Below are 26,595 nucleotides of genomic sequence, written 5' to 3' on the forward strand. Positions count from 1 at the left end.
GGAGTGAACTTATGAAACGGCCAACCCCGGTAGAGTCGAGCGAGATATTAAATTTCTGGAATTTTGCGGTTAGGCGCGTCTACATGCCGACGGGTCTGCCACCAACACATCCGCGTTTCTGTGCTCGTGTCCACGTGCCGTGGCTAAGAAAATTCTTTCACAGGATTTCTCCCATTACCATCTCGATACCCCCTGTCTCCGCATTGTTATTCAATATACTTGTATTGGTACGTAATATGGCTCGGATAAAGGCGGTTCGTTTGATTTCTGACTTTCATTGTTGCTAGCTAGTTAAGATTCGCAGCATAGTTAACTCTAAGTGATTGATGTTTTGCTTGATTATGTAAAAAAACCTATATTTCTGAATTGATACAGTTGATTGTAGAACCTGAAATTGAAGAAATTAACTATCAACTGCTATGGGCTTATAGTATTTAACAATGACGTTAATGTTAAGTCTGAATCATCGAGGAAATCTTCTCAAATTTCTTTCTTCGCTCTACTACTTTACTCTTCGATTTGATATCTTCTCATCTTAATTTATTAATTTCTCTTCTTTAATATTTGTCAAAGACATCAATCTTTCTTTCAAATACACGATACCAATAATCAATGTACACAAAGATCCAATATTCAATATTCACAAATTCATACTTTTATGAATATAAGTAAAGAAATGTATCCAATTTAAACAGAGATTTGTTTCTCAAAGTGCCCTATATGTGAATTATTGCACCTTTAAATTTCCTATAGTGAAACTAAGCATAATCATCCGTAGTCAGGAAATGAGTCGTTTAAAAGTCACATTGATCAACTCGTAAAGCAGAAAAGAACGATGATGTTGCAAATACTATTCTTTAAATTTAGAATTTACTATTATTTATATCACTATTTTTGCAATAAATGAACTTATGAAAGTCATTTGTTCCTTGAGAATTAAATATAAAATATGTAATAATATTGAGGAATTGACAAAAAACAGAGTCGATCAGTTTGGTTCCTGAGAGATTCAAATAACAATTACTCATTGCTCGTTAACGTCGTCTTTATTGTTTTCGCAAGTAACTTAAAATACGATCCATACCTCGTATGTACGTAACATTTACAATTCTCTTAAAACTATTTTCAAATTAGGGCGCTCATGGTCCTCGTCAACTTATAAATCTACAATTACGCATAAATCCATCAAATCCACAAGTAAGTCCTCTAATTGACCTACGGTAAGGTCAAAAAGTATCTAGAGTCGCTTGGTCCAGTGTAAGCAGCATAAGATCCACTGCCCAATGGAAGTACTCCAGCGGGATTATCGTATTGATACTGTACTTGTGTAGCAACCGGTTGAATTTCCAATTTTTGCGGTTTCGATTCGGCTGGTGTTGCGATCGGTGTAACTGGAGCGACAGACACTTGCAGTCCAGCTGGCACGATTTGCAATTTTTGGAGAGGAGCGTAGGCGTAGATGGGTCCACGGAGAGGTTCCACATTTTCAGCACGAATCTTAGCGAAGTACTTCATGGCTTCGATGTTCTGGCGGCTGACGTAGCGGACTCGTTGAAGACGGCCATCGGGTAAGGCTACGTAGTACTCGCCAGATTGCTGCGGCTGTTGTTCATCTACTTCTTCGTCATCGAGCTCGTTCACGGAGTTGACGGGCTCGGACTGATAAAGTAGAAAAATAGGAATAGGATTAGATTTATATAGGGTACAACCGAAAAAGAAATGATTCTTCATGTAAAAGTAATGAATCAAAATATGATCTTCTCCAATGAACGAACAAATAACCTTCTTCCAAAAATCATACGCGGAATTTAAAAATTACAAAATTTTCCAGCCTAAAAATGTTATTAAGAATCTGAAAACTAAACGACTTCCTACTTTAAAAATATTATTAAAAATCTGTGAATTAATTAATCCTAAAAATAAGATTCCTATTATTCCTATTTAAAAAATTCTTCTAAAAGTTCTAAGAATTTTTCTTATAGTCAAAAAAAAACTCCTGCAACAATACCAATTTCATATATATTCTCGCTGCACTCGCTAAAACGAGCAAAGTAAAGAAGGCTCCACAAAGAGAACGGAAGAGACGCTTAAATTTCATCGACGTTGAAACATCGTGTTACGTATTATCAGACTTGTTATCGTCTTATTTGGTACAACGAAGGAGAAGAAAAGAAGATTGGGAAAGTGCAGGCCCGTTTGGCACAAGGCTACACGAGAAACACAACGCGAGGTTTCCACGGAATTTTAAATCGCGTCAGGGAATCGTTCGCTCCTGTCTTTCCCTGGGTTCCTTTCTGTCTCGTTCTCCTTTTTCGGCCGTCTTAACAACATTAGTATTCTACTCATCGTTTACTTTCGATCGCTGTGCAGGCACGCGTGTGCCCCTACCAAATTCAAAGGCGGCGTGATACAATCCGTGATGCAGTGATCCGTGATTTCAGTTCCTCCGATCATTCTCGTTATCATCCTTTCGATTGAACGTTTTCGAAAATTCCGACGATAACTTGATTGTCTCCTTTTAGATCGATTTATTACTGTGTTTGAGATATTTTATGTGGATTGACGAACTGATTCGACATTTTCGAAACCAATTCTCTTTTAAAACTATGACTATGATTTGTAATAACGCTAATTTCGAATATAATTTTCTTGTTAAAAATTAACAAAATATGGCTTAGGTTGTTGTGTTTGAAAAGTTCAATAGCTTCGAATATTTTAAAAGTAATTGTTATAATATAATTATTAGACTGTAAATGTTTATAGAAATTCATATTTTTATTAACACGATTTAAAAAATGAAATCTAAATAGAGATTTGTTTCTTTTACTGAATATTGCAATGTGCGCTTTGCGTTGTATATTAGACACTTATATGTATACAAATCATATTTTGATCTTAGACAATTATTTGTGGCAATGTAAGATAGAAAATCCTAATATTCATCACTAAACCTAGTATTAAATACGAAATAAAGAGAATTCGGAATGAAATTCTTTTATCTCAAACTCACTGGTACCATACTTAAATATCAAAAGAATCCAAATTATAATTCTCTTACCTCAGACTCAGTGACACTAGCAACCGTATCTACTTCAGTAGTATCTGGCACTTCCGTAGTAGTAGTTTCCTGTGGTGGTCCATACTGTTGTTGAGGAACTGCAGGTGGCCCATATTGTGATTGAGGAACACTAGGAGCTCCATATTGTTGCTGAGGAGTAGCAGGTGCTCCGTATTGCTGCTGCAGTGCACTAGGACCTCCATATTGCTGTTGAGGAGCAGCAGGTGCGCCATATTGCTGTTGAGGAGCAGCAGGTGCGCCATATTGCTGTTGAGGTGCGCTAGGTGCTCCGTATTGTCTCTGAGGTTCTCTTGGAGGAAGATTGAAGGCTGGTCCAGGTGACCTCCATCCAGAAGGTGCATAAGGTGCACTAGCAACAGTGGTGGTTTCTTCCTGCTGTCTGGCGAAGTAGAATTGCCTTTGTTGTTGAGGACGGTATCTTGGCGGTTCTGCCATCACCGTGGCGGTCAGAAGAACAAAAGCGACGAAGAGCTGCTTTTAAGAGTGAAATATTAAATTAATAGTGCCCTTGCAATCGAAATCTACTATCTTTGTTCATTTTACTTGCCGCCCAATATTGTTCGAAAAGAAACAACTTCTTTGGTTTAAAAATATGGCTCTTACAAACAGAAATTTAAATAACCACTTTTGAAATGTCCAATAAGACGCAAAACTACGTATCTAATTCTACAATGAAATAAATTTTTGTGGCAAAAAATTAATTATTAAATTTCAAAGTTGCTTGTCCTGAATTTTTCTCAAAGTCTATAATTATTTTTTGTTAGTAGACAGTAGTAGTACATATCTACAATCAATCATAAAAGTATCAAATTAGTACTATTAAAAAATTTCTCTTTATTCCAATTACATATCTTTAAGAACTAAATGTTAACAAACTATAAATATATTAAATTAAAATTAATATCCAAAACGCTTTTCCGACACTTAAGAACAACTTGCTGTTGGATAATTGAACGTATATGTAATATATGTATTATTTCGGAAACTGTTCAAGTAAAATTTGAAATTTTTGATGTTTGTAATAAAGTGATTACGAATTTGTTCTTTGAAGATATCACGCTAATTGTAAGAAGTACCTTCATTGTGGTGCTAGTAAGTTACTCGGTTGAACTGTCGAGTTGACTGATTTCCAAAGTCGACGAGCTGGATTATATACACTGAGTCTCGTATGCGCACTGCATGTTTAAAAAGAATTATACCAGTTTGCCATCAAGTGACATTGACCTCCTAAAACACTGATGAATCCTCCATCATTGTTGGCTCACCATCCGGTCGCGTCTTACCTTCGTTTATTTCGGCGTTTCGAGACACGTACTCAATGAACACCACATTTCGTTTATTCGAACTTTGTTACCTTCTTTCTCGAATTAAATTTACTTCTTGTTCATCTTAGTTTCTATCATAGTAAGCGAGTGGAGGTACAATAAGGTTTAGAGTGATTTCGATCGTTGACTATTCTCTTAACCTTTACGCTATTTCATACATTCAATTATCTTATCACTAGATTACTAGACTGCGGATTTTTGTGCATTTATTGGAAATTTAAAGCTGAAAAAATGCATAGAATGTACATAATACACAAAATGTATATAAAAAAATAAGTATATGTATATATGTATATAAGAATATAAGTATATAAGTACATCAAATATCTGAAATACAGTACTTGTTATACCGCTTAATAAGTGAAACAAACATCTGTCTATGTATATATATGTATATATAGATATATATAACATTTAATAACACGCTGCAGTTCTAATTCAAAAACGACATTCGGCAGCTATCAAATTTCTAATCGTACTTCGAAGACAATTCCCTATAAATAAAAAAAAATCTCTTAAATATTCCCCTGTACATACAATCAAATTAATAATATACGACAGCAGAATAACATTCAAAAGTAAAATTTAGTAGACGTATCGGTATCAAAACGGTCATCACGATATTTTTAATCTAAATCGAGAAATCCCACATATGCTAATCATCACAAATTTCTAAGTCTCATTCTTATTCTACGAGTCGTCATCTGAATCAGCAAGAATTTATCATTCATTGTCCATGGCCGATTCTTGTACATCGACGAAAGTACATCGATTACGTCGAATCACAGATCGTACATAGAAACCTGAAGTAAACATGATAAAATTACGCATTGCAAGTACTAAATTATCGTTAATTCGTAATTAGTAAATAGAGCTTGTGCTTTGTTCTTTTTCTTTTCTAGCTACTCTCTCTTTCGTAACTTACGCCCGCTTTCTGCGTGTGAGTGTGAGTGTAGTATACAATTTTATAGTACCTATACAATATACGACAGAATCAGGAAAATATGTTACATTTGCGTTAGAATATTTTTATTACAATATTTTATATTTAAGGAACATATGTAAATATTTATAAATGCCTCCTGTATATAGAATTTACAAGATACATATTTACCAAAAATTCCGATCACGATTTATTTAAGCAGTTAATTATCCATTACTTATACTAATAAATTTTGATATTCAACAAGACCATATTTACCACTTACTATGTACGAGTACCAAGGTACTTAAGATGACTAAATTTTTCCTAAATTTTCAATTTACTACTTTTTACTGAATATATGTTTGCGATAAATGTCTTGTAATTTCCATATATGCATATTTCCAAGTTGGCTTCAAATTTTGTCAATATATGTTAATGAAATATTAAAATGTTTCATGAGCCTTATATGCTATGAACATACAAATTTTCCACGTTAACGGTTCAAATAATAGTTAACGTAAATTGAGAAATGTATTTTTGTAATTGTTAAAGTAACTGTACGTGTTCGCCAATGGCTAATAATATAACGCGACGTTAAATAAAAAAATAACGACGTTCAATAAATTTAAAAAAAAAGCTTTCGTGAGCACTGTATGTGTAATATGTACGCAATGTTCGCAGAAAGTATTTGCACACTGTTGTGTTTATTATAGCATTTATACACTAACTAATTAGATTCCAATAAATTAAATTTCGTGTCATTTAGTAAGTACCTCCTTTCATATGACTACGAAAAATTGATACTGTGGAAATGAAACGCATCTGCTAGAAAAACGCTCCATTGAAAAATAAGCGTAGGTACATATATATGGATATGTATGTATGTACAAATACTTTTTGCAATCACTATATATAATACATCTAATATACCATTCGTGTGTATCGTGAATCGACATCGATTATGTGACGATTACGTCGATTTAATATTAAAGCAGGCGACGAATCGATGACGGCACGCTCCAGGCGTCATTTTAATTGATTCTTCGCACGCAGGACGCGTGACTATGATTTTCGCACTAATAAATTCAGCGGTGAACTCGATCCTCGAGCAGCATCAGAGAAAAGAAGGATGAAGAGAACGTGCACGGCGATATCAGGGTCGAGCGTGCGTTCATCCTCTAGAATTTATAATGACAGATACAATTCTGTCAGCAAGTGATTCATGCGACAATTCGCAAAAGAATCTCATGGTCGACGCCAGACGCCGTTAAATTTGATCCGCAAATTTCGAACACGACTGAATTCCTAATCGAATTTTTTAAAACAAAAGTCGAATTATTACGCAATCAACGAAAATAGAATTTTATCAGATTTTCAGTGATTTTTATTCTGTGTACGTTTTATCTATGGTTAAATTCAATTTTGGTTGCCTATATATTCGTGAGTTTTACAATTGTAAGTACATACACTGCAAAATTTGTAATCGAATTTTTAAAAATGGTGATCGAATTTTTACATAATGAATAGAAATAAAATTTTATCGATTAATGTTTTCTTCCTTTCGATCTTGTGACTTATGTAAGTATGTTATATCTAGATTAGCTTTGTTGAGTTTAATTAATTAGTTATCTACAAATTTTTATTTCTTCACTTTTTGTTTTGATCTTCTACTTGTAACTGATATTATTTTTTAATTTCTCATAAATTAATTTTGCCTATTTGAATTCTAACATATTTCGAAGCAATGAATTGAAAATAACGACAAGAGGCAGCTAAACATAAGTCGTCTCTTCCTATCAGATTTAACAAACAAATAAATGTATATAATGTATAAACATGTGTACATGTATAAATCGATATCTATAGCAGAGTACTTACTTATTATAATATTTAATAAATTAAATAAATTTCTATTTAGATTCCATTTCCTTAATTTCATTCATAAATATAAAATTCTATAAATGTCGGCAGTCTAATTATTATTTTACATATAAAATCTTCGGTATTATATTTTGCATATAATGTCTGAGTAAAAATATATAAAATATTCAAAGTAAAATGCTTATTATAGTATTTATTAGATGAAGTAAATTCCCATTTAAATTCCATTTCTTTAGTTTCACTCATAAAAATATATTATAAAATTGCATAAATATCCGCCATCTACCAATAACACTAACCTTACCTTTACTTTTGCACCGTCATGAGAATTCGCGTATCATCCGAAGATTTAAGCCTTTACAAACAAACATATTTTCGCATTAGCCGTAAATAAGCTTAGTTACCCTATGTTAACGCCTAGCTCTTTTGCTGCTCTAGACCTTCAAAATATCAGGAAAATTTCTAGGGTATTTATTAATGCCTCTATTAAACGTTTCCTAAGTAAAATGTTAATAGGTTTTTTAGGAAAAATAACAATTTCGCTTCCAAGAAATTTACGAATGTAATTTCGCCCGGGGTGTAAACGACCCAGGTTGCCTATGGAGGGTTAACATAAAATCATCAGAAAGTACGAATCGGTAACCGTGACTCGCGGAATGTGGCAATGTCGAAGGGCGATCTCATAAGAGAGAAAAGGGAGAGTCTGGCAGCGAACAGAGATGAATATAGAAGAGAAGGAAAGGATAGCAAGTAGGGGCAAGCGGAGGGGTGGTCTGGCTAAAGCAAATTATTCACACTCAAATGACTCCATTTCAATATCGGACCGAGGCTCAGGGACAAAAGAAGGGCGAGATGCCTGTCTCCCTTCTGCTTTCGCTTTGCCAGTGCCTGATACCTTTGCCTGCAGCCTGCAGGCTTAACTCTCCTTTTTTTTATCCCTCTCGCTCTCTCTTTTGCTGTTTTTTTCGTGCCTCCATCTTTGTCTTCAGTTCTAAACCTCTTCTTTTCGCTCATTTTTCTGTACGCTATTCCACTACACCTCTGTGTGTGAACGTGTCTATACATCGAGCATATAATAGGGAGAAAGTAAGAGACGAGAAAACTGCTCGAATCCACGTTAAATGCAAGATAAATCGCCACGATGAGTATCCTTGACCTTTTATGAGTTGGAGTTAATGGTAGAGGTAGATTAAGATTGATAAAATTGATAGAATAGTTAGTGGTGGTAATGCATTGTGAAACAATGAATAGATTGCGGATTTTTATGCGTTTATGGGAAATTTGAAGATGCAAAAATACACAAAATTCACATAAAAAGCAGTTTAAAAATGGAATATACAAAATACCCAAAATAAAGTACTCTCTATAATATTTGATAGGTAGAATCTCCTACATAGATTCTATATTACTAATTACATTGATAAAAATATGCATTTATGTAAATTTTTATATCTATATGTAAATTTCGCAAGCTCGCGATCCCAAAATGATGAGTGTGAATTATAACGTTCACGAAACATTACGTCGGAAGAAAGTTCAACGCGCTGTTAAAAACACAATCGAAACTCCAAGGAGCACAGGTACATCATAATAATAAAATAATAATAAAAGTCCAAAATCTAAAATTTTATGTACGTACCTATATGTATGATGGTAAACTTTCTGAATTATTAAAATATTACACTTGTACACTTTAATAACATTTGTGTTACATCTACGTTTCCCTTGTCTAAATTATAGTTTGCAATCTTTCTAACATGGTTTGTGTCATATAAAGAGCACAAGGGAAAAATATGATATCAGATTTTTATAAAGAACCAATTTCTAAATTCACCGCGGTATCAATCAGTTAGTTTTAAGATTAAATATACATATGTTGAGTAATCAGTGTCAAAAATATTAATTGTGTGTAAGTATGTATTCGTGTATCCCTTTCAAATATGTCATATTAAAGGTGACATCAAATTCAGAAAGTTGATAAAAATTAATTTATCATTCTGTTTCTGTGCAATCTTCACGTACTATCTATGTATCTTAATTGTTTTGCTTCATTTTTCTTTTATAAAAAAATTTTAAACCGGTCCATGTAATGATCAGAGATGGATCGACAAATAACTTTTTCAGATCCTATACACTTTCCCTGGCATTCAAATTGAACGAATTGCTTGGATATGACGAAATGGGAATATTTTTCAGTAAAATCTGTGATGTTATGGAGTAATAAATTAATTTGTATAGGCACGAACATCTACGTATTAAATAATAATTTGGGTAGCCAAAGACAATTTGTTTTTTTGATATAGCGTCGTAAATAAAAGAATGAAATTTTTATACATGCTTCTACTACGATGGCTAATAAACTGTTCTTATATGTTTTCAATATTTAAAAGTTTAAAAAACACGTATTTCATTTACCGAATTCTCAATGTGTTCTATCCTATCCGAAAATATGTAATGGCTCATAAAGTATTCGTACATTTCATATAATTGCGGACGTCTTTTATGAACATATTATATATGTTATACTTTCCTATTTTGAATACTTTAACACATATTATGTGCCTAAGACTTACAGTGGCTATTCATACTGTAAATACTAATTTTTTAGTAAATATAAGTTGGCAGTGAATATTTTGTAACTTCAATATATATTTTTAGAATGAACTCAAATTTTGCCAATATAATCATGGCAGCCGTGTCTCATTATAGTGCTAACGTTTTGTATAATATCCAAAATATACATATAAAGATATTCTATGGTAGACGTACGAATACTTTTATCAGTCATTGTACATACTACACAGTATAAACGTGAATCTCACATGGAATGAAACAGTAACGCGTGAATCCTCCAGTTACGGTAACGAAAGGGGTTGAAAAGTAGTATAGGGGTCAAAAAAGCGATAGCCGAAAGCGACAAAGCTGAGTGTAAAGAAGAAAAGAAAAAAAGAGAAGAAAGCCAAAAGAAAAGAGTCCGTCCAGGGCCAAGCCACGTAATCGAATATATTTAAGCGCGGGAGGGACGTTTGTGCGGATTCTCGGCTTACAGGAACCCCATACCGAGGCAACGTCTGCGAGTAAACTGGATTAATCGTCTATGAAGGGAGACTGTAACCCCTGCCGCATTCGTTTGCAATCAGATCCCCATGGGGAATTTGAAACAACGCGTCTATGTTGCGCTCAAGCTTTGTTTTCGTTTGTTACTGTTATATAAGGGATGAAAATATACAGAGATATTTCTCATTCGAAGTTAGGTTCAAATTTGGTGAGATTTAAGTCGATAAATGTAAGGCGATAGCGAAGAGAAGCGAACTATATTATTTTCTAAAAATATTTTAACACTTAGTTATCTTAAATAACGTGCACTCTAATTTTTAAATTAGAAATGTATCGAATTTTAACGATTGATCTTTATAATCATAATATATCAATATGAAGGCTACAAAGGAATAATATGTATAACAAGTCACATTTTTATAGAGGATTAATTTCTAAACCATACATTATCAAACTATGTTTGTTATTTAATTTTGAGTTCATATATACACATATTACACATTTTAACATAACATATCGACATAAATTCCAATGAAACACAGTATTTTACAATATTCTAACGCAAATCAACTTCATCAAAATTATATTACAGGGTATTCCACTTTAATCTATAAATGCAATTATCTCTCCGAATTGTACGTCATTTGAAAACTGTCACAAATAGATGTTGTTCTGTTTCGAGGAGGAAGTAATTTAATGTAGTTAGATTTTTTGTAGGTGGATACGTGAAGGACATAGAAGGTCAATGTTATTTTTTTAAATAATATTATATAATCTTATAATAGATTTTACAAAAGAAAAATTAAAATGTATGTTATAAAGTCACGATTTTCCGAGATAAGTAGCTAAATATCTTTTTATGGAGAATCCTGAGATGAATCGATCGATACATTAAAAATTGTACGATTGCATTTAAAAGAATAATGTTGACTTTCATATATGCTTGATGCATTCACTTACAAAAAAGCTAAACATCTCCATTAAGCAGTTACAAACATTATGGTTCCTCGAAACAGAATAAATTCCGTTTATAACGCTATGGTTTCGAATAACGAAAAATTTAAGGAGATTTATAGAGTAACCTGCGACACCCTGTATTACAGATGCCCATTAAAGTATTCGAACATTTATGGAGATTTTTCACGAATATACAGAATATCCCAAAATAAGTGGGAAATATTTGGGAGGTGGTTTCGGTACATCGAAAGAATAAAAGAAATTTCATATAGACACATGTTCTATTTGACCTTATTTTCGAATTATAGAGAATTGTACACCAAGACACCAGCAACAATTTAGATTATATGGATCAGGAATAATGAGGAATTTAATTAGAATAATAAATGATAATTTAATCTAAATTTTATATAATTTATTTCTCCTAAGTAATAGATTAACAGACAAATCTCTACCGTTTATACACGATGATATATTCTACCGTATCTTAGCCGAATTTCTAGACAATTTCGTCTCTGGTAAGACGTCTACGAGCTTACAATTCAGATGCGGGAAGGTCATTTCGAACGTATCTTATGAAAGCAAGCAGATATAATTTGTCGAAAATGAAATCCGGCATAACTAGGGAACAATATCAAATAGGATATATGTTTATACGAAGTTTCTTTATTGTTTAGATGTGTTGAAGTCATCCATAAAATATTTCCCATATATTCTGAAATATCCTGTATATGTTATTATACGAAATATTTAAAAATTTCATTAATAAAATATTTAGTATAAGTATGTGTACATGTACATATTATATTTCACAGAATTCAGAAAAGTATTTAAACATCCAATTAACTAATTAACACTTATTATAAAAACAAGCACATGTTTAATATAATTCAAGCTGTATACTAATTTTTTATTAAATATACATTTGCAATATAATATGTATTTATAATTTCTATATTCATTTTCTCATCGGTTTCAAATTTGACCTATATATATAATTATATAAATAGTCATAACAGTGCCTCGTTATAATGCTAATGAAATTTCAAAATGTATTACCTATGCTTACAAAACGTTCTATGGTAAATGTTCAAATACCCTCGTCATTCATTGTATATATATATATATATATATATATATATATATATATATATACACATACAGGTATCGAACACCGAACGATGTTCAGTGCACACAACAATTAACAGAAAGTGTATTAATATCCACGTAGACAAAAATCATGCATCAAACAGAGAAGGTTCCGTGATGAAACACATTGTTTGCTACTCAACAGCACCTGACATGACTTCTAATTACTGTTTCACCTTTTGATCGATGACACGAGTCAGTCTAGTCAAGCACGTTCTTCTCTTCTTTCCCCTCTACTCCCACTGTTTCTTGAATCCATGCAGGCTAAATTCGCCGTAAAGATTCACGAACACTGTTTCACAAGTGACCGTTGTCGATAACGATTGCAATGACATAATCATCAAATTCTGTAGCTATGTGCAAGGAAGGAGCCTGAATATTTCACGTGTATTAACTCTTAACTTGTATCAATGGATCATTGGGCGCCATAATTAATCCAAGCTAAAAATTATTTAATTTTGAAACTTTTAATTTAGTTTCATTTTATCAGGAATCTTTATCACGCAGAATTGTTAGATAAAATTCAATACTCTAAATTTTAGTACTCTGACATAAATAATTATGTGCAGACATCTATAATCCAACGATACTGAAGAATTAAAATCGCTCGTTTGAACAATAACACAACTAAAATTTGCAGTTTTTGAGCTAGCAGTACCTTTACGAGTTCAGTCCTGCAAGTGAGTTTTTAATATTTCTTGATATTTTTCTTTCAGTTTTGTTGTCCTACAAATGTTTCTGTATGACCTAAAATGAAATTACAATTTAATAAATACCACAATATACATGATGGTTAAATATTTTGGTTTTAGTACTTGATATATTTGTATTATATAATATTACTTTTTTCGTGTATTTCATACCATTCATGAATAAAGTATTTCAAAATTTGAAAAAAGGATATCTAGGTTAATTAGTTCAATGACGGTATGATAAACATCGAGTATGAAAACGTGTTTCTTATCCTGATGCAAACGACCACCCTCGCGTTCTGAAGTTGCTAGAGCGAGACCACCGGTCGATGGTCGATTTTATTTGGCGATGCAGCCCCTGGGACGAATCAAGGGGATGTATAACGATAGAGAAATTGTTTGGCTACCAGTTGCGTGCTCCCAAAAGGCTCGTTTTGCAAGTCGTAAACGAATTAGGGCTTTTCAACGCGGCCATTCATCCCAACCAGAGAAGAGATCACCCTTGGTCATTGATTTACATCGCGGTTAACGGGGTGGCTCCAATACAAATTGCTCTGTGTAGCACACTGGTCAATTGCTTTTAAGCTTTGACCAATGTAATTTAACGTTTCCGATTCTGATTTTGAGGTGTTAATTGCGTGTGATTCTTGTTGACGATTTGGTTTGGATATGTGCAATTGAGGAAAAGGGGAAATTGAGGTTCGTTCTTAATTGATATCGAAATTAAGGATTCTTTTTGGTATATTTTGTGAATATAATTGAATGTAATTGATCTAATTGATACGTTAACTCTAAAATGTATGAGTTATTCATAAAAATTAAAAAATTTTGAAATTACCAATTTATATCGAAACATATAATACTAGTAGTGTGAATTTATTATGATAATAAATTATATATATGTATATATCGAATATCATAATGAAGTACGTGTCAAGTACACATTATGTGTAAGTTGCAAATGGCAACGTTATGCATTTGAAGGTTACCGTGCTTAGTGATAGCATCAAACTCGATATGTACTTATAAATCCGAATAAAATCCAATACGCAAGGCTTCGTAGACTTCGAATACTACTCATAAAATTCTAATAGTTCATTCATTATACTTGCCAAGTATTCGATCTTCACAGGCTGGTTTCGAATCTTGAAACGAGTACTTACAACTTTCGAAAACCTAATTAAAGCTGTTTCGATATTCGCACGAATGGAATCTTTTGCAAATAGCAATCGAATTACTAGAATCAGAAAGACATTACTATTTCATTGAATTTTTCCAACAAATTTAAGAAAATCCTGTAAAATTATAGACAATAGACAGGATTCCTATACTTCTTATTTGAACGTTTACACTTGCAAATATTTAAGAACAATAGCCGAGAGAAATAATTTTGATCCAATGGAGAATTTCTACTAAAACACTCGTGAAGTTCCTGATCTATTCGAGCAGCTGATCTATTCGATTCTACTTGGATCTACCTTTTTTTATTTGGCAAAATACTTATAAAGCATTCAAATCAAGTCCTACTTGTGACATATTTACGCATATCCCTACTCATGATCCTTATGATCCTGTTTCAGCTCCCGTTTCACAACTTATATCAAGGTATAGTTAAGCTTCGTATATGCAGCTAGAGCTTCTCCTGCGATCCACAGTTTCCTCGGGGCTTTTGTCGCAATCTCGGTAACCCCACGCTTTTCGCTAGTTCGCAGACTGGTTCGGTTATAATTCGTACAGCTTGCGTAACAGTCAGGACAATCGCTTGATTAGAGAGAAATTAATTCCAAAAATCAGGTCTGCGAAATTGGCACCCCCGAAGGCAAACTTTTGTGAAAGACACACAGTATTCGTTTGTCCACGATCAAAATTTTTCTTTTGTACGTCATTCCAAAAAGGTTATCACCAAACTAAAATTAAAAAAAATTCGACATCAGCGCTCCTTGAACCAAAATTTTGACAAATCGTAAACAGACGAATACTGTTTGTTTTTTATACAAATTTGCACTTGACAACTTCACAAATCTTTCGGAATCGTTTGCTTGGAAATACGATGCCGCGGTTAAAAATCGGTGATAGTCGTTCTGGATCCCCTGCTCTGTTCGCCATTGAAGTTGCTCGTTTACTTGAAAAATGGCTTCCTTAGATTCTTGCGATATTCTTCATTATGTTCGTAGTGTTTTTATTTTTTTAAATATTTATTTTTTTTTTTTTTTTGGATAGTATATTTTATTCTGAGGTGTCATACGTACTGTATAAATTTTATTAGTACTATATAATAAAGTTATACAGAAAAGTATAAAGAAGAAAGCTAGTATAAGGGAGAATAATCTGGAACTTAATATTAGAACTAATATTTATGCGACAAATTCTATTCTTAATGGATAAATAGTTTTTTGTGGACATACAGTGATGAATTGTACATGCTATTTAACCTAGTCTACTCATATTGGACGGCATAAATTAATATCAATTTATAATATTATTTAACACGATTAAAAATCGAGTAAAGATCAAGATAAACTAGTAAAGAACAAGATAAACTAAAAAACAGGAAACTAGGAAAATAAAAGAAAAATGGTAAGAAACAGAGGTAAAAAAACTAGGATTAGGTAATGTTAAGAGGAAAAGAGTAATAAAAATGTGAAAAAGTAAATAATAATTATTAAAAATAATAATAAATGAGTATATATGAATAAGACGAATACAGAATATACTGTACGTACATTCCAGCTTCTTTTCCAGGAATACTAGATAGCTACGAAATAATAAAATAGCTTTTCAAAATAATTTTTCTATATTCTTCTGATACATAAATCATCAATATCAAAATACTTCATTATATTTCAAGACAAAACATATATTTAAGGAACAAAATACATATTAAAAGTAAAAACACAATATGAATAAAGCAAAGGATAAAAGAAGAGTAACAAGATAAGGAAACATAATAGATATATTATGTACGAGTAAGAGAAAAATAGAATGTCGACCTTACGACAAAAGAAGAGAAGAGAAGAGAAGAAAAGAGAAGAGAGAGAAGGGAAAGAGAAGAGAAGGGAAGGTAAGAGGTAAGGAGAGGAGGTGAGAAGAGAAGAGGAGAGAAGAGGAGACACGAGAAGAGAAGAGTAGAGAAGAGAAGAGAAGGGAAGAGGAGGACGAGAAGGAGGATGCCGTAAAGGGGTTACAGGAAAGGGCGGTTGGGAGTTTGAAGACGAAACTTGCAAAAGTACATCGCGACTCAAGAAGCCGGAAGTAATCGCGCAGCGCGAATCTATGTTATCATCGGCTGATTTCACGGCATTTAGTGACTGCCGAAGATTTCGGTGGCCCGAATTAAGGAGAAAGATACAAAAGATCGTTACTTTCTAATTACATAGTGGTTGGATTACGAGACTCGAGTACGAGGAAGGAAAATCTAATTCGACATAGTATATACTCGTTAATCGACGCAACTAAATTGACACTTTTCGCTGTCTGAGCAATATTAGAACGATTGTTCCGCTTCGTTGCTCAATGTTCTGTCGAAGTAGGGTAGGATACGTAAAAGTTGAATTTCATTATAGTGATAATAGTGATACAATTACATTGGATTTTTAAGTAGTTTTGCAAAATTTAAAGGTACAATTATGCACAATTCAAAGGCACATTGAAAGGTACAAAAGTGCATATTATAACATATACAAATATATAAAATACCAAAGATAAACCATCTACATATTATGGCATTTCTAGAATCAAACAAATTTCTACTTAAGCTCGATTTCTTTCGATGTATTCGTAAAAACATGAATTTGCATAAGCATTCGCGTCTAGATATAACGAATGAAGAACGCGTAACACATAAATTACGTTTCCTATATTTTATAGTATAACATCAATTAATTCCATGTTACTGAAATTGTTCTTCTACTTCATTTTGAGTATTTTGCTTTTCATTTATTTAATACTTTGAAAAATGCCGCCATAATATTAAAATATCGAAGATATTAGAGTATTTCTTTTTGTTATAAAGTAAAATGAAAATTTAAAAATCAACAAAATTATTCGCATTATACGTTTTTCCTGTGAGCTTCAAATAATAATAATAATATGAATATTTGTGAAGAGAAGAAACCGTTTTATTTCAATCAAATTACGATATCACTGAAACGCAAATTTATATTTTCTCATTAGTACCTAAAATTAAAGAATTACAAAACAACTGAAAAATTGTCAATTTTTTAACTATTAAAAGTTTTTAAACTTTTAAATTTTATTAATACTTATATATATATATATATTATATTATGATATATAAACATGTACAAAATTTAACAAACTTAAAAGGCAATTTATTTTTTTGTTAATATAATAATAATAATAATGATAATAATAATAGTCTCCTCACGATTTTCGCCTATTATGATCTTGTCTCGATGGGTATAAGCATTTTTCTTATTTCCTATTCTAAATATTCTTTTGTCTCTCCGTTATTTTTAACATTGTACAAAATAATATATTGCTTTCGCTTGATCCTCTTTAGTTATTCGCAATATCACACGGTATGCAGTTGTAATATGTAATCTACACGCTGAATACTGCAGACATTTGTACAATATATGTTCTTTAGTTTTCAATTTGTAGTTATTGCATATCGCACATTGCATCGTTTCCCTAATCCTACAGATATATGTTATTTCTACTACTTGAGTTAACTTTTACCCTTCCAGCTAATGTAAGCCGCACTATCATCCTTATCATATGTATCAGCTTTTCTGTTAAAATAAAAATACTAAATAAAGGAGTATTTCTAAGTACATATTATACAATTATGTGTTATATGTATCCAAATACTTTTATTTTTTTTAAATAAGATCATTCCTGCTATATATTTTTTATTTTTTGCAATTAATGTTCGCAAACGAACGGAGAAAAATCGATGAGAGTTTCGATACATATATTAAAAGTTTCAACGATTAACCCGTAATGGCGAATAGGTAAACAAAGTAGGAGAAACAATTACAAAGGTGGAAGTGTCGCGGCCAATCCTAACGAGCTAACGACAATTAGCACGTTGCTACAAGAAGAGGATACTAAAAGGGAGTCAGAGAGATAGAGAGGGGCACGTTTAAGCGAAAGGAGTTTGGCAATCGATCAACACAGTGTGAACAGACGACGGCGGGGTTGGTGAGATGGCTGGAGAACGTGCACAAGGGAACGAGGAACAGAGGCGAGTCGACGGAAAGGAAAATATTGGAAACTCCATTAGGAGTGGTGCAACCAGCCGTGCACCGGAATACATAAGCAGCTCTTCCATCGGCAGCAAACGAAGGGGAGAGAATAAACGTCGGGAGAAGGAGAAAGAAACCAACAGGCTACAGAGGTTATTACGCGATTCATTTGAAACCTTTCATTTTTCGTTCTGCTCTCCCCTACTTCGACCATGTTTCCGTTTCTTTTCCAGATGAAACGCGTTTTCAATCGGTTTCCATTCGGTCTTCCTCCTTCCTTTTTTCACTTTCTTTTATTTTTGTTCTAATATTGATTTAGACTGATGGGAATATAGGAGATTTGGATGAGGACACCAAGTTTAGTTATCGAGTACTTGGACCGTCTTTTCGATTTGTATAAAGTAGAAATGAATACTCAATAACGCATACTCTTAACTTTTTAATATTTTTATATTAACCCTCCAACTCCCAATGTTGTACTGGTGCAACGCATATTTTATAAATCTGTGAAATTTTGCCACTGATTAACATTTTTTTTTCACAAAGCTCTTTTCACGTTTTTCTAACTACCCTTCCGTTTACACAAATTCACATTATAAAATTAACATTCGCGGTAAGATCGCCACGTATGTTTCCTTCTTGCATTCATCGCATTCTTAAATATTTGAATAATTTTTTAAAAAATTTTCTGAAATTCTCAATCGTTCGCTGAGCCGTTTAGAAAGTCTACTTCTACAGCCATTACAAACAATTCTAGATGTACAGATCCCTTGAAATCTCTACGCTTCAAATTGAAATACGAAAAGTCTTTCTCTTACATTGACAGTATAAAAACAAACGTAAGAATCAAATAGATATGTATACAAAAATTAAACGAAAAAAGGTTAAAAAGATCTTGTTACGTTTGGTAAGTTGCCCTTTAATTGTTCTCTTACGCGTGCGTAAACATATGCATAAAACACATGTGTGTCTCATTCATTTGAATGGATCTATAAAGTTATAGTCTATTTGTATTCATACGACAGCACCATAAACACTGCTATGTAACATGTTCATTGAACGTACAATGTACAACAGAATAGACGATTTCGCATTTCTTTCCAACCATTTAACATTAGCTGTTGCTCGTTCACGGTCCATCATATTTACTTCTTTGTCATGAAAATATGATGACGATAACATTACAAACATGAATGAGAACGTTACACAGCACTCATTTGACTACGTGTTAATGTTTTAACCTTTTGACTGTGTAATGAGAGGGTGAACAATTCAGAATGGATGATTTAGAAAATATAATGACTCGCATTAAACCATCAGTTAGCATAATTCCTATTTAGAGATTATAAAAAGAAATTTGTATAAATTTCATAAAATCAATCGTAATCCCCAAATGGATACACTTTTTAATTCAAAAGACATATAGGAACTTAATCACGAAAGTATTCGAATATTAGAAAGCTTTTGCGAATATATTATGTGTGTTATACAAGACATTTTAAAATTTCATTAACACTTTTATAACTAATCTGTACAGTTCCATATTTCTATCAACAGAACTGAAGAAATAGGACCTGAGTATAATTTGCATTCGCCAAATTTGTACTGTAACGAGCACTATACTTTAGTTATTTTATACATTTTTGCATTTTTGTGCTTTATAATTAATTTTTTATTTTTAACCTCTTAGGCACGCTTGAATTTTGTGCGGGGCTATTTCTCTATACGGTAGAGCTAGACACGAATTACGCGTAAACGGTACAGCACTACAATGTGTGTCGGATAATGCTGTTCTCTACGCAAGCACATTGCAATGAAGTTTTTGATAATTAAATTATAATTTTTCTTAAAAATATGACGCATACACTTTAACTTTAATAATTTACTTTAATAATTAATAATACAATTGAGTGTGATATATTTTAAAGCACGGTACGACACATAGACCCACGTCACAATTTTCACACTCATAGCGTGATAGTGTTTTTCAAATTGCTTGTCGTTTTCTATTTTGAGTCTATTTTGTCTATTTCTATTTTGAAGCGACATTTTGAGCTTAAAGATTCTAAAAAATTATAAGGATACGGATCAGCATGTTAAAAAGACCATCTTATAATGGTACATTTATTTTAACGAAAAGCAGCAATTGATATCTGACACTGGCGTATCAAAAACAAAGACTATATATTCTGTCTGTATATTGTTAACACTGTCATAAAAAGTTGCGAAGACAAAAAAGGTGTGAAGCAAGGCAAATGAAATTGATCATTTAGTTCAAACGGTGAGCGAATGAGTCAGTAGAGTGAGCCACCATAGTGGCGCGTCGTAATATAAGATAACATCCGCGAAAGCCACTATAGTGACGCATCGTACCTAAGAGGTTAAATATCCTGTATAAAAACCCGTAGTATAATAATAACAACCAATTATTACAATTATGCTGGTAAAACTTAAAACAAATCTGCATATCTGCATATATAGAAATTGCAAGATATTTCGTCTAATTATAATGATATACATAGTTCGCGAAAATCACAAAAATATTTAAACAATCACACATTCAGTGAGACTATTTTTAACAATTATACGCTAAAAATGATTATTTATGTTGTATACTAGTTTTTTTGTTAAATACACATATACTAAAAGTACAAATGAGTTCTTCCCGACAATAAAACTTCCATTTTACACAAAAATCGGAAAGAGTTCATTTCTGTACCTATCACATTTTTTTCCAAAAAACATTTTGTATTAAATATATTACAATATATTACATATTTATTGTAATACACCTTAAATATATGAGTAACACCTATTAAAACCACAAAAAGTTTAAAGAATTATTGTTACAAAACTAATGAAGGTCTATAAACTCAGTTGGAGACAAAAAGAATAAACTGCCCTGCAAAATGCTATTTGTTTCATTTCGGTCCGATTTTCTGTTACTGAGATATCATCGTTTGAAGAGATCCGGATTCTTCAATAATTCTCGGTCACTGTCTCTCACACACATGAACCTGTCACTCTCATTGTGTCACTGACCAATCACAACCACGTTAATAGAGCGCTGATTAGTGACAAATAGTTTCTACGTTCTTTCACTATTAGCTACATGCGTACAAATTTCCTAGAAGAAATGTAGGTAGTAGACCGCTGCAGGCCGCCACTCGTATTTACATACGTCTATATTTCAGAATCAATTGAGATATCTATTTAAATCAATGTACATACAATGAGGGTATTCTTGATAATCCTCTGAGTAGATATAAGTAGATATAAATATAAGTAATACTTAAAAAATTCGTGATTGATCCATGTGCACCGTTTATAAAATACTGATATATTTCTAATAAATATCTCGTTACTTCTATATAAATTTTCAGATATCGATGTAAATCAAACTTTTAACTATTCTTTGTGTAGATAATACTAACAAGTTTCATGATTGTCTTATTTGCTAAATACTATCGTTGATATAAAATATTGATGTATTTGTAGTAAATGTCTTGTAAATAATTGGTACACAAATTTTCGGATTTGACCAGTGTAAATCATGGCAGTTCTTCGCTGTAATGATAATGATGTTTCAAAGTGTTTTATATAACACATCCCATTATACGCATAAAAGCTTTCTACTTTAAGCGTTCAAATATCTTTGTTGTGAGTCACCCTACATACGTATTATTAAAATATTAAATACATATATTTAAAAAATTTCCCGTTTTTAATCCACAAAAAATTGATTGAAATTTCTAAATTCCATTTCATAATAATTTCAGAGGAGAAAGTTGGCAATTATAATGAATTAATATTCAGACATGGTATCCCTACATGGTGTTTCATAATAAGTGGGCAATACGGATACAACATAGACGATACGCTTCCAATACAATTTTATTACTCTTAATTTTTATCTTATTTCAAGCCATAAAATCTCTATGATTTTAGTTGCATCACGAATCGAACCCCATAGTGTATAGATATATTTGGCTTACTCGCGCTTGAAAATTCTCCAAAATCGTTTTTAATATCTCCTTTTTGTGGCTAGCATCGCGCGAAAGTAATTACGAGGGTAACAGGGTTCTGTATATCGAGTGGCTTGTAACGACTGATACAAGTTGAGGAGGATCATCCTTGGCTGTGATATGTTATACTCTATAGCTAGCGATGGGATCAAGTTCAATACGTACTCATAAATCCGAATTAAATCCGATACGTAGAACCAGCGTTCGTTTCAGAGGGTTCTTAAGATATAATGATTCGCTCGAGTATTTGCAAATTTTTAGGATTTACTTATAATTATGTACTTTCAAGTATCCAAATTTTCAAATTTCGGTGTCTCTAAATTTTGAAGCTTCAAAATGCTAGAATTTAAACAGAAAAAAAGCTGAGCAAGACTTATTCGAGCAGCGTCTGATTTTACTTTGGAAACTTTCGTTATTTCCCAAAATACTCATAGAGGGTTCGAGTCTGTCACGTATACGATAGATTGGATTTCTACTTAAAAGCACCACTTCTTTTTCTCGTAACACTTATGGAGGCTTCGCATCTAATAGTCAATCAACGTTCGAATCTACTTCCGACGCACTTGAGCCCATCGCTAGTTATAGGAAGCTTAAAGAGAGAGAGACGGAAAGAGTGACAGAGCGAGGGTTGATCGCTATCGTCCCGCGGGCGCAGGATAGGAATCCAACGTATAATCCGCTTCGGTCTAATGCCTAATCCCACGGACAAATTTATTGGATTCTCAGTCCTTAATGCCGAATATATGCGCGTGGAGAAGTTTCGAGTTGGAAACACTCGCGGTGAAAACGTACCCCTTGGATTAGGGGTTGGAATTCGTTCGAACAATTACTGTACCGAGTATATTAATGCCTTAAATGTTGTGACGTTACTTATGAGGTTGGTTGTCTTCTTAATGTTGTCTTGTAATGTCTAAGAGAGTCGAAGTATATTATTATAGTTGTTTGAGAAAGTTGGATTAGGTAGGTTTTCGTTTGGTGGTATTTGTTTGGGAACAAAAATAATATTGTGATGTTTATTATGAAAATTTGTAAAGCTTTAAATTACGTATTGGATAGTATTTGAAAATATCATTGTAATGTACAGAATGAAAATTTGTAGAGTTTTAAGTCATTTACTATGAATAAACTTATGTCACCAAGAAAATGGAAATAGTGAAAATTAAGTGATGCAATTTCTTTACAGCTGCGTTTATCATATCTTTCTATTTTTACATTAAAATTTGGTTTTCGAAGCGTGCCAAGCAAAACCAGATTAGATTTATTTAATTTATTTAATTAGATTAATTTATTTTCGTGACTTCATAATTCTAAAAGGACAACGGCCTCGACTTGTTGTAAACTCTATAAAAATATTCAGATTGGTTTCAAACTTTACCGACATAATCATATAATATTCGTGTTTCTTCACGACGCTAATGAAATCTCCAAAATATTATATTATCTCCAAATATTAAGAAATATAATATATTCGTGAAAGATTCTTACAATAGCTATTCAAATACTTTTGTGGACCATTATACATAGAATTGACGAATTATTGATTAGAGCAGAAATTTTATTAATTGTTTTATGTTAAATATAACGATACAACAATATAAGAGTAATTTTAACTATAAAAAATACAATTATTAATTATAAATAAAATTTTATCGTATATGTAAAGATTTTGTTTATCGTCGATTTGAGAGCTATGTTTGAACTTTTGAATTCTACTTTTATTTTATGTTCACCGTGAATGTATTTAACAAATATAATTTTAGTTACACGATTTGTTTCATACATTACAAAATTATACATCTAAAACCTTACGTACCTATACCGTTTTGTACTGGTTTCCCATTCAAGAATATATCGTTTAACTATCATCCCTGTCATTCTCTCTCCGTCTAGAAACCTTCCCTTGATGTAAACCCCCCCCCTGCCCCTCTATCCATCCATTCCATTCTTTCGCTGGTCCGGTCGGTGAATGGCCGTTACTAACGCATCATGGCCGGCTATTGTCACTGACTGGCTTTTCTAGTCGATTTCAAAATGATAATCGCGACGTAACGCGTCGGGGGGTACGAGGTGTCACGCTGGAACGAGTGGCCCAATGTGCGTAATCTCTTTTTATTTTCCCTGACGGATACCACCCCTCGACACAGGATTCACCTATGGCGTGTCGAGACTACGGGGTTGGCTACCGAATGCCAAAAACGTGTAGAGAAGGAAAAAAGGGGGGAAAAAGTAGAGGGGTAATAAAAATGTGCGAGCAGGAAGGGACGTGGTTGGTATTACGCGTTATTAGCCGACCCTTAATACCCTGGCTGTTTTTGCTGAATTTTCGGGCCCGAGGCTGGTGACTTCAGCTTCGCTTCGATGAACACCGCAGAATAATCCTGCTAACATCTGTATCATTGGTAGCTATTCGATCATTCGATGCGCAGGAAACGGTGCATCTGGTCCCCGTGCCCCTTGTTACCCCTTCGACGATATATAGTGTGATATTTCAGCTATTTACACAGATAAACTTATTTTAAGTGTGTAAGAAATATCAGTTTCTGTTAATTCTATGGAATTTTGTATTTATTCATTGTTATCGCAACACGTAAAATACGATAAAAATACTATTTCATACATTGTTGGTAGCGTGCGGAGCACATACTAATATCAGTTTATAAATACTTCTTCCTTCATTTGACACTGGCAATATCCGACAACGTATGTAGTGTTAATACTAAATATTACTTTTGTTAACTCTTTTCTCCTTGACAATAAATAAAATTTTTCTGCAGATTATCTTTACGAAACCGTTAGTCGACAATTTCCAACCTGAAAATCTTAGATCCGGATTCCTTGAAAAGTTGAGTGTTTGATAGTGTTTCTACGATATAAGTATTTCCGTACATTACGTCCAATCTTTGACAAATCTAATTTTATGATATTAATATTTTAATAGATATTACTATCATTGCGTTAATTACATTAATATTATTAGTGCGTGGCTACTGTTATTAATTTTTAAAGAAAAACATAAAGAAACCATGTGAAAGCAGAATATCTTTAATAAAGTACATGATTTATCAAAGACCTGAGATACCCTACGAAATATTGATTTCTGACAGGTGGCATTGTAATACTTCCTCACGCGGAATGTTCCAAAAAATTGATAAGACTAAAAGAAAATATATAATTGTATTTAAAAAAAGATAAAAAAAAATATATATATAAAGAATATACAGGGTGATTGGTAACTGGTGGTACAAGCGGAAAGGGGGTGATTCTACGCGAAAAAAGAAGTCGAAAATATAGAATAAAAATTTTTCGTATAAAGAAAAAATATATAATTGTATTTGAATCTTTCGTGCAATTTTGATGCATCGTTGCGCTTATAAAGAAAGTGAAGTCGTAGGAAAATAGACACTGCTATAACTTTCCTCTTAACAGCATTTTTCTATCGTTTAACAAATTCAATATTATAAGCCAACCCAATTGCGTAACGCCAACAAGAATACAATTTTATATCCCAACATTCCAAATTCTCGCAGAGAAATCCTCAAAATAGTCAAACATCCTTACGAAAGCATAGAGTTGACAATTTGCGTGTATGCGGCGGAGGAGAAGTCTGAAGAATAATGAGAGCTCGTAAAGCTGTAGATTTCTACGGTCTCGTTGGCGAGACCGTTAAAACATCGTCCCTAACTCGAGAATCGAGAAACTCAAGCTATAAAGTCACGCAGCCAGTCCAGAGCAGCATCGGTGAAAAGAAAAAGCTGGCTGGGTAATGGCCGCGAGCACACGAGTGGCGAACGGCATTATTAACGCCGATAATGGTCGTCGGTGCACTTAGCTAAACGTCGCCACTTCGCCCCTGGAATTTTTCTATCGTACTCGAACGAACCACGGCTGCTACAATGGCAACCGCGAATATGCCACTCGTGGCTAGTGTACAGTTTATTATTTCTCGTAACACGAGAAGTCCTCGAGAAGATTGGAAATGCGTGAACGATCGCCAGAAGAGCTGGATGGAAGGGTGTAACAACAAAGGAACTATTTTTCTCTATGGTCTGAGGTTGAAGTTCTGTATGGTACCGTACGCGTGCCTTTCTGCTTCTTCGAGAGACTCTTCAGAATTTAGGAGACAAAAAGAAACCATTTCTGGCAGGATTGGGCATTATTGAAATCAATTTTTATTTCGTTTCAGACATACCATTCTTCTTTCATATTTCGATTTTTAGTCTTACCTAAATATTTTTTAATACACTGCCTTTCTTTTCAAGTATTTTTCTACCTATTTGTGTTTTTACACTATTTAA

The 26,595-nt window shown here is 32.9% G+C and overlaps 2 protein-coding genes and 1 long non-coding RNA gene across 9 annotated transcripts in view; 2 read left to right on the forward strand and 1 right to left on the reverse strand.

The window, feature by feature from the left end:
• The window catches only part of LOC138182061 (paired box protein Pax-6), a 145,753-nt gene that overhangs the window by 101,787 nt on the left and 17,371 nt on the right, over positions 1-26,595 (forward strand). The gene's annotated exons all lie outside the window — the stretch shown is intronic.
• Positions 1,034-4,531, reverse strand: LOC138182065 (involucrin). 2 transcript variants are annotated; one of them, XM_069117594.1, is made up of 3 exons: positions 4,156-4,531; positions 3,059-3,553; positions 1,034-1,659 (listed from the first exon to the last, which is right to left on the reverse strand). In XM_069117594.1, the coding sequence occupies exons 1-3, from the start codon at positions 4,159-4,161 to the stop codon at positions 1,216-1,218; spliced, it is 945 nt and encodes a 314-aa protein (XP_068973695.1). In that variant the 5' UTR covers positions 4,162-4,531; the 3' UTR covers positions 1,034-1,215. The 2 variants fall into 2 exon arrangements, with proteins under 2 accessions (XP_068973695.1, XP_068973696.1); XM_069117595.1 differs by having other exon boundaries at positions 3,059-3,550; positions 4,156-4,525.
• On the forward strand, positions 12,974-19,643 carry LOC138182066 (uncharacterized). Of its 4 annotated transcripts, none has more exons than XR_011173682.1 (4): positions 12,974-16,146; positions 16,202-16,596; positions 16,684-18,427; positions 18,509-19,643. It is a non-coding gene; the product is annotated as an uncharacterized LOC138182066 (long non-coding RNA). The 4 variants fall into 4 exon arrangements; XR_011173683.1 differs by having other exon boundaries at positions 12,997-15,713; positions 15,808-16,146; positions 16,684-19,643; XR_011173684.1 differs by having other exon boundaries at positions 12,997-15,655; positions 15,808-16,146; positions 16,684-19,643.

The sequence above is a fragment of the Bombus flavifrons genome, chromosome 7 (genome assembly GCF_040668555.2).
Source record: "Bombus flavifrons isolate JBK064 chromosome 7, iyBomFlav1_principal, whole genome shotgun sequence".
Taxonomy (NCBI): domain Eukaryota; kingdom Metazoa; phylum Arthropoda; class Insecta; order Hymenoptera; family Apidae; genus Bombus; species Bombus flavifrons.

What these genes read in the sequence shown, in the direction of transcription:
- LOC138182065 (XM_069117594.1), bottom strand. An exon ending in CTAGTGTCACTGAGTCTGAG is followed by an intron (nt 1,660 to 3,058) that starts GTAAGAGAATTA and finishes CTACTTTATCAG; the next exon opens with TCCGAGCCCGTCAACTCCGT.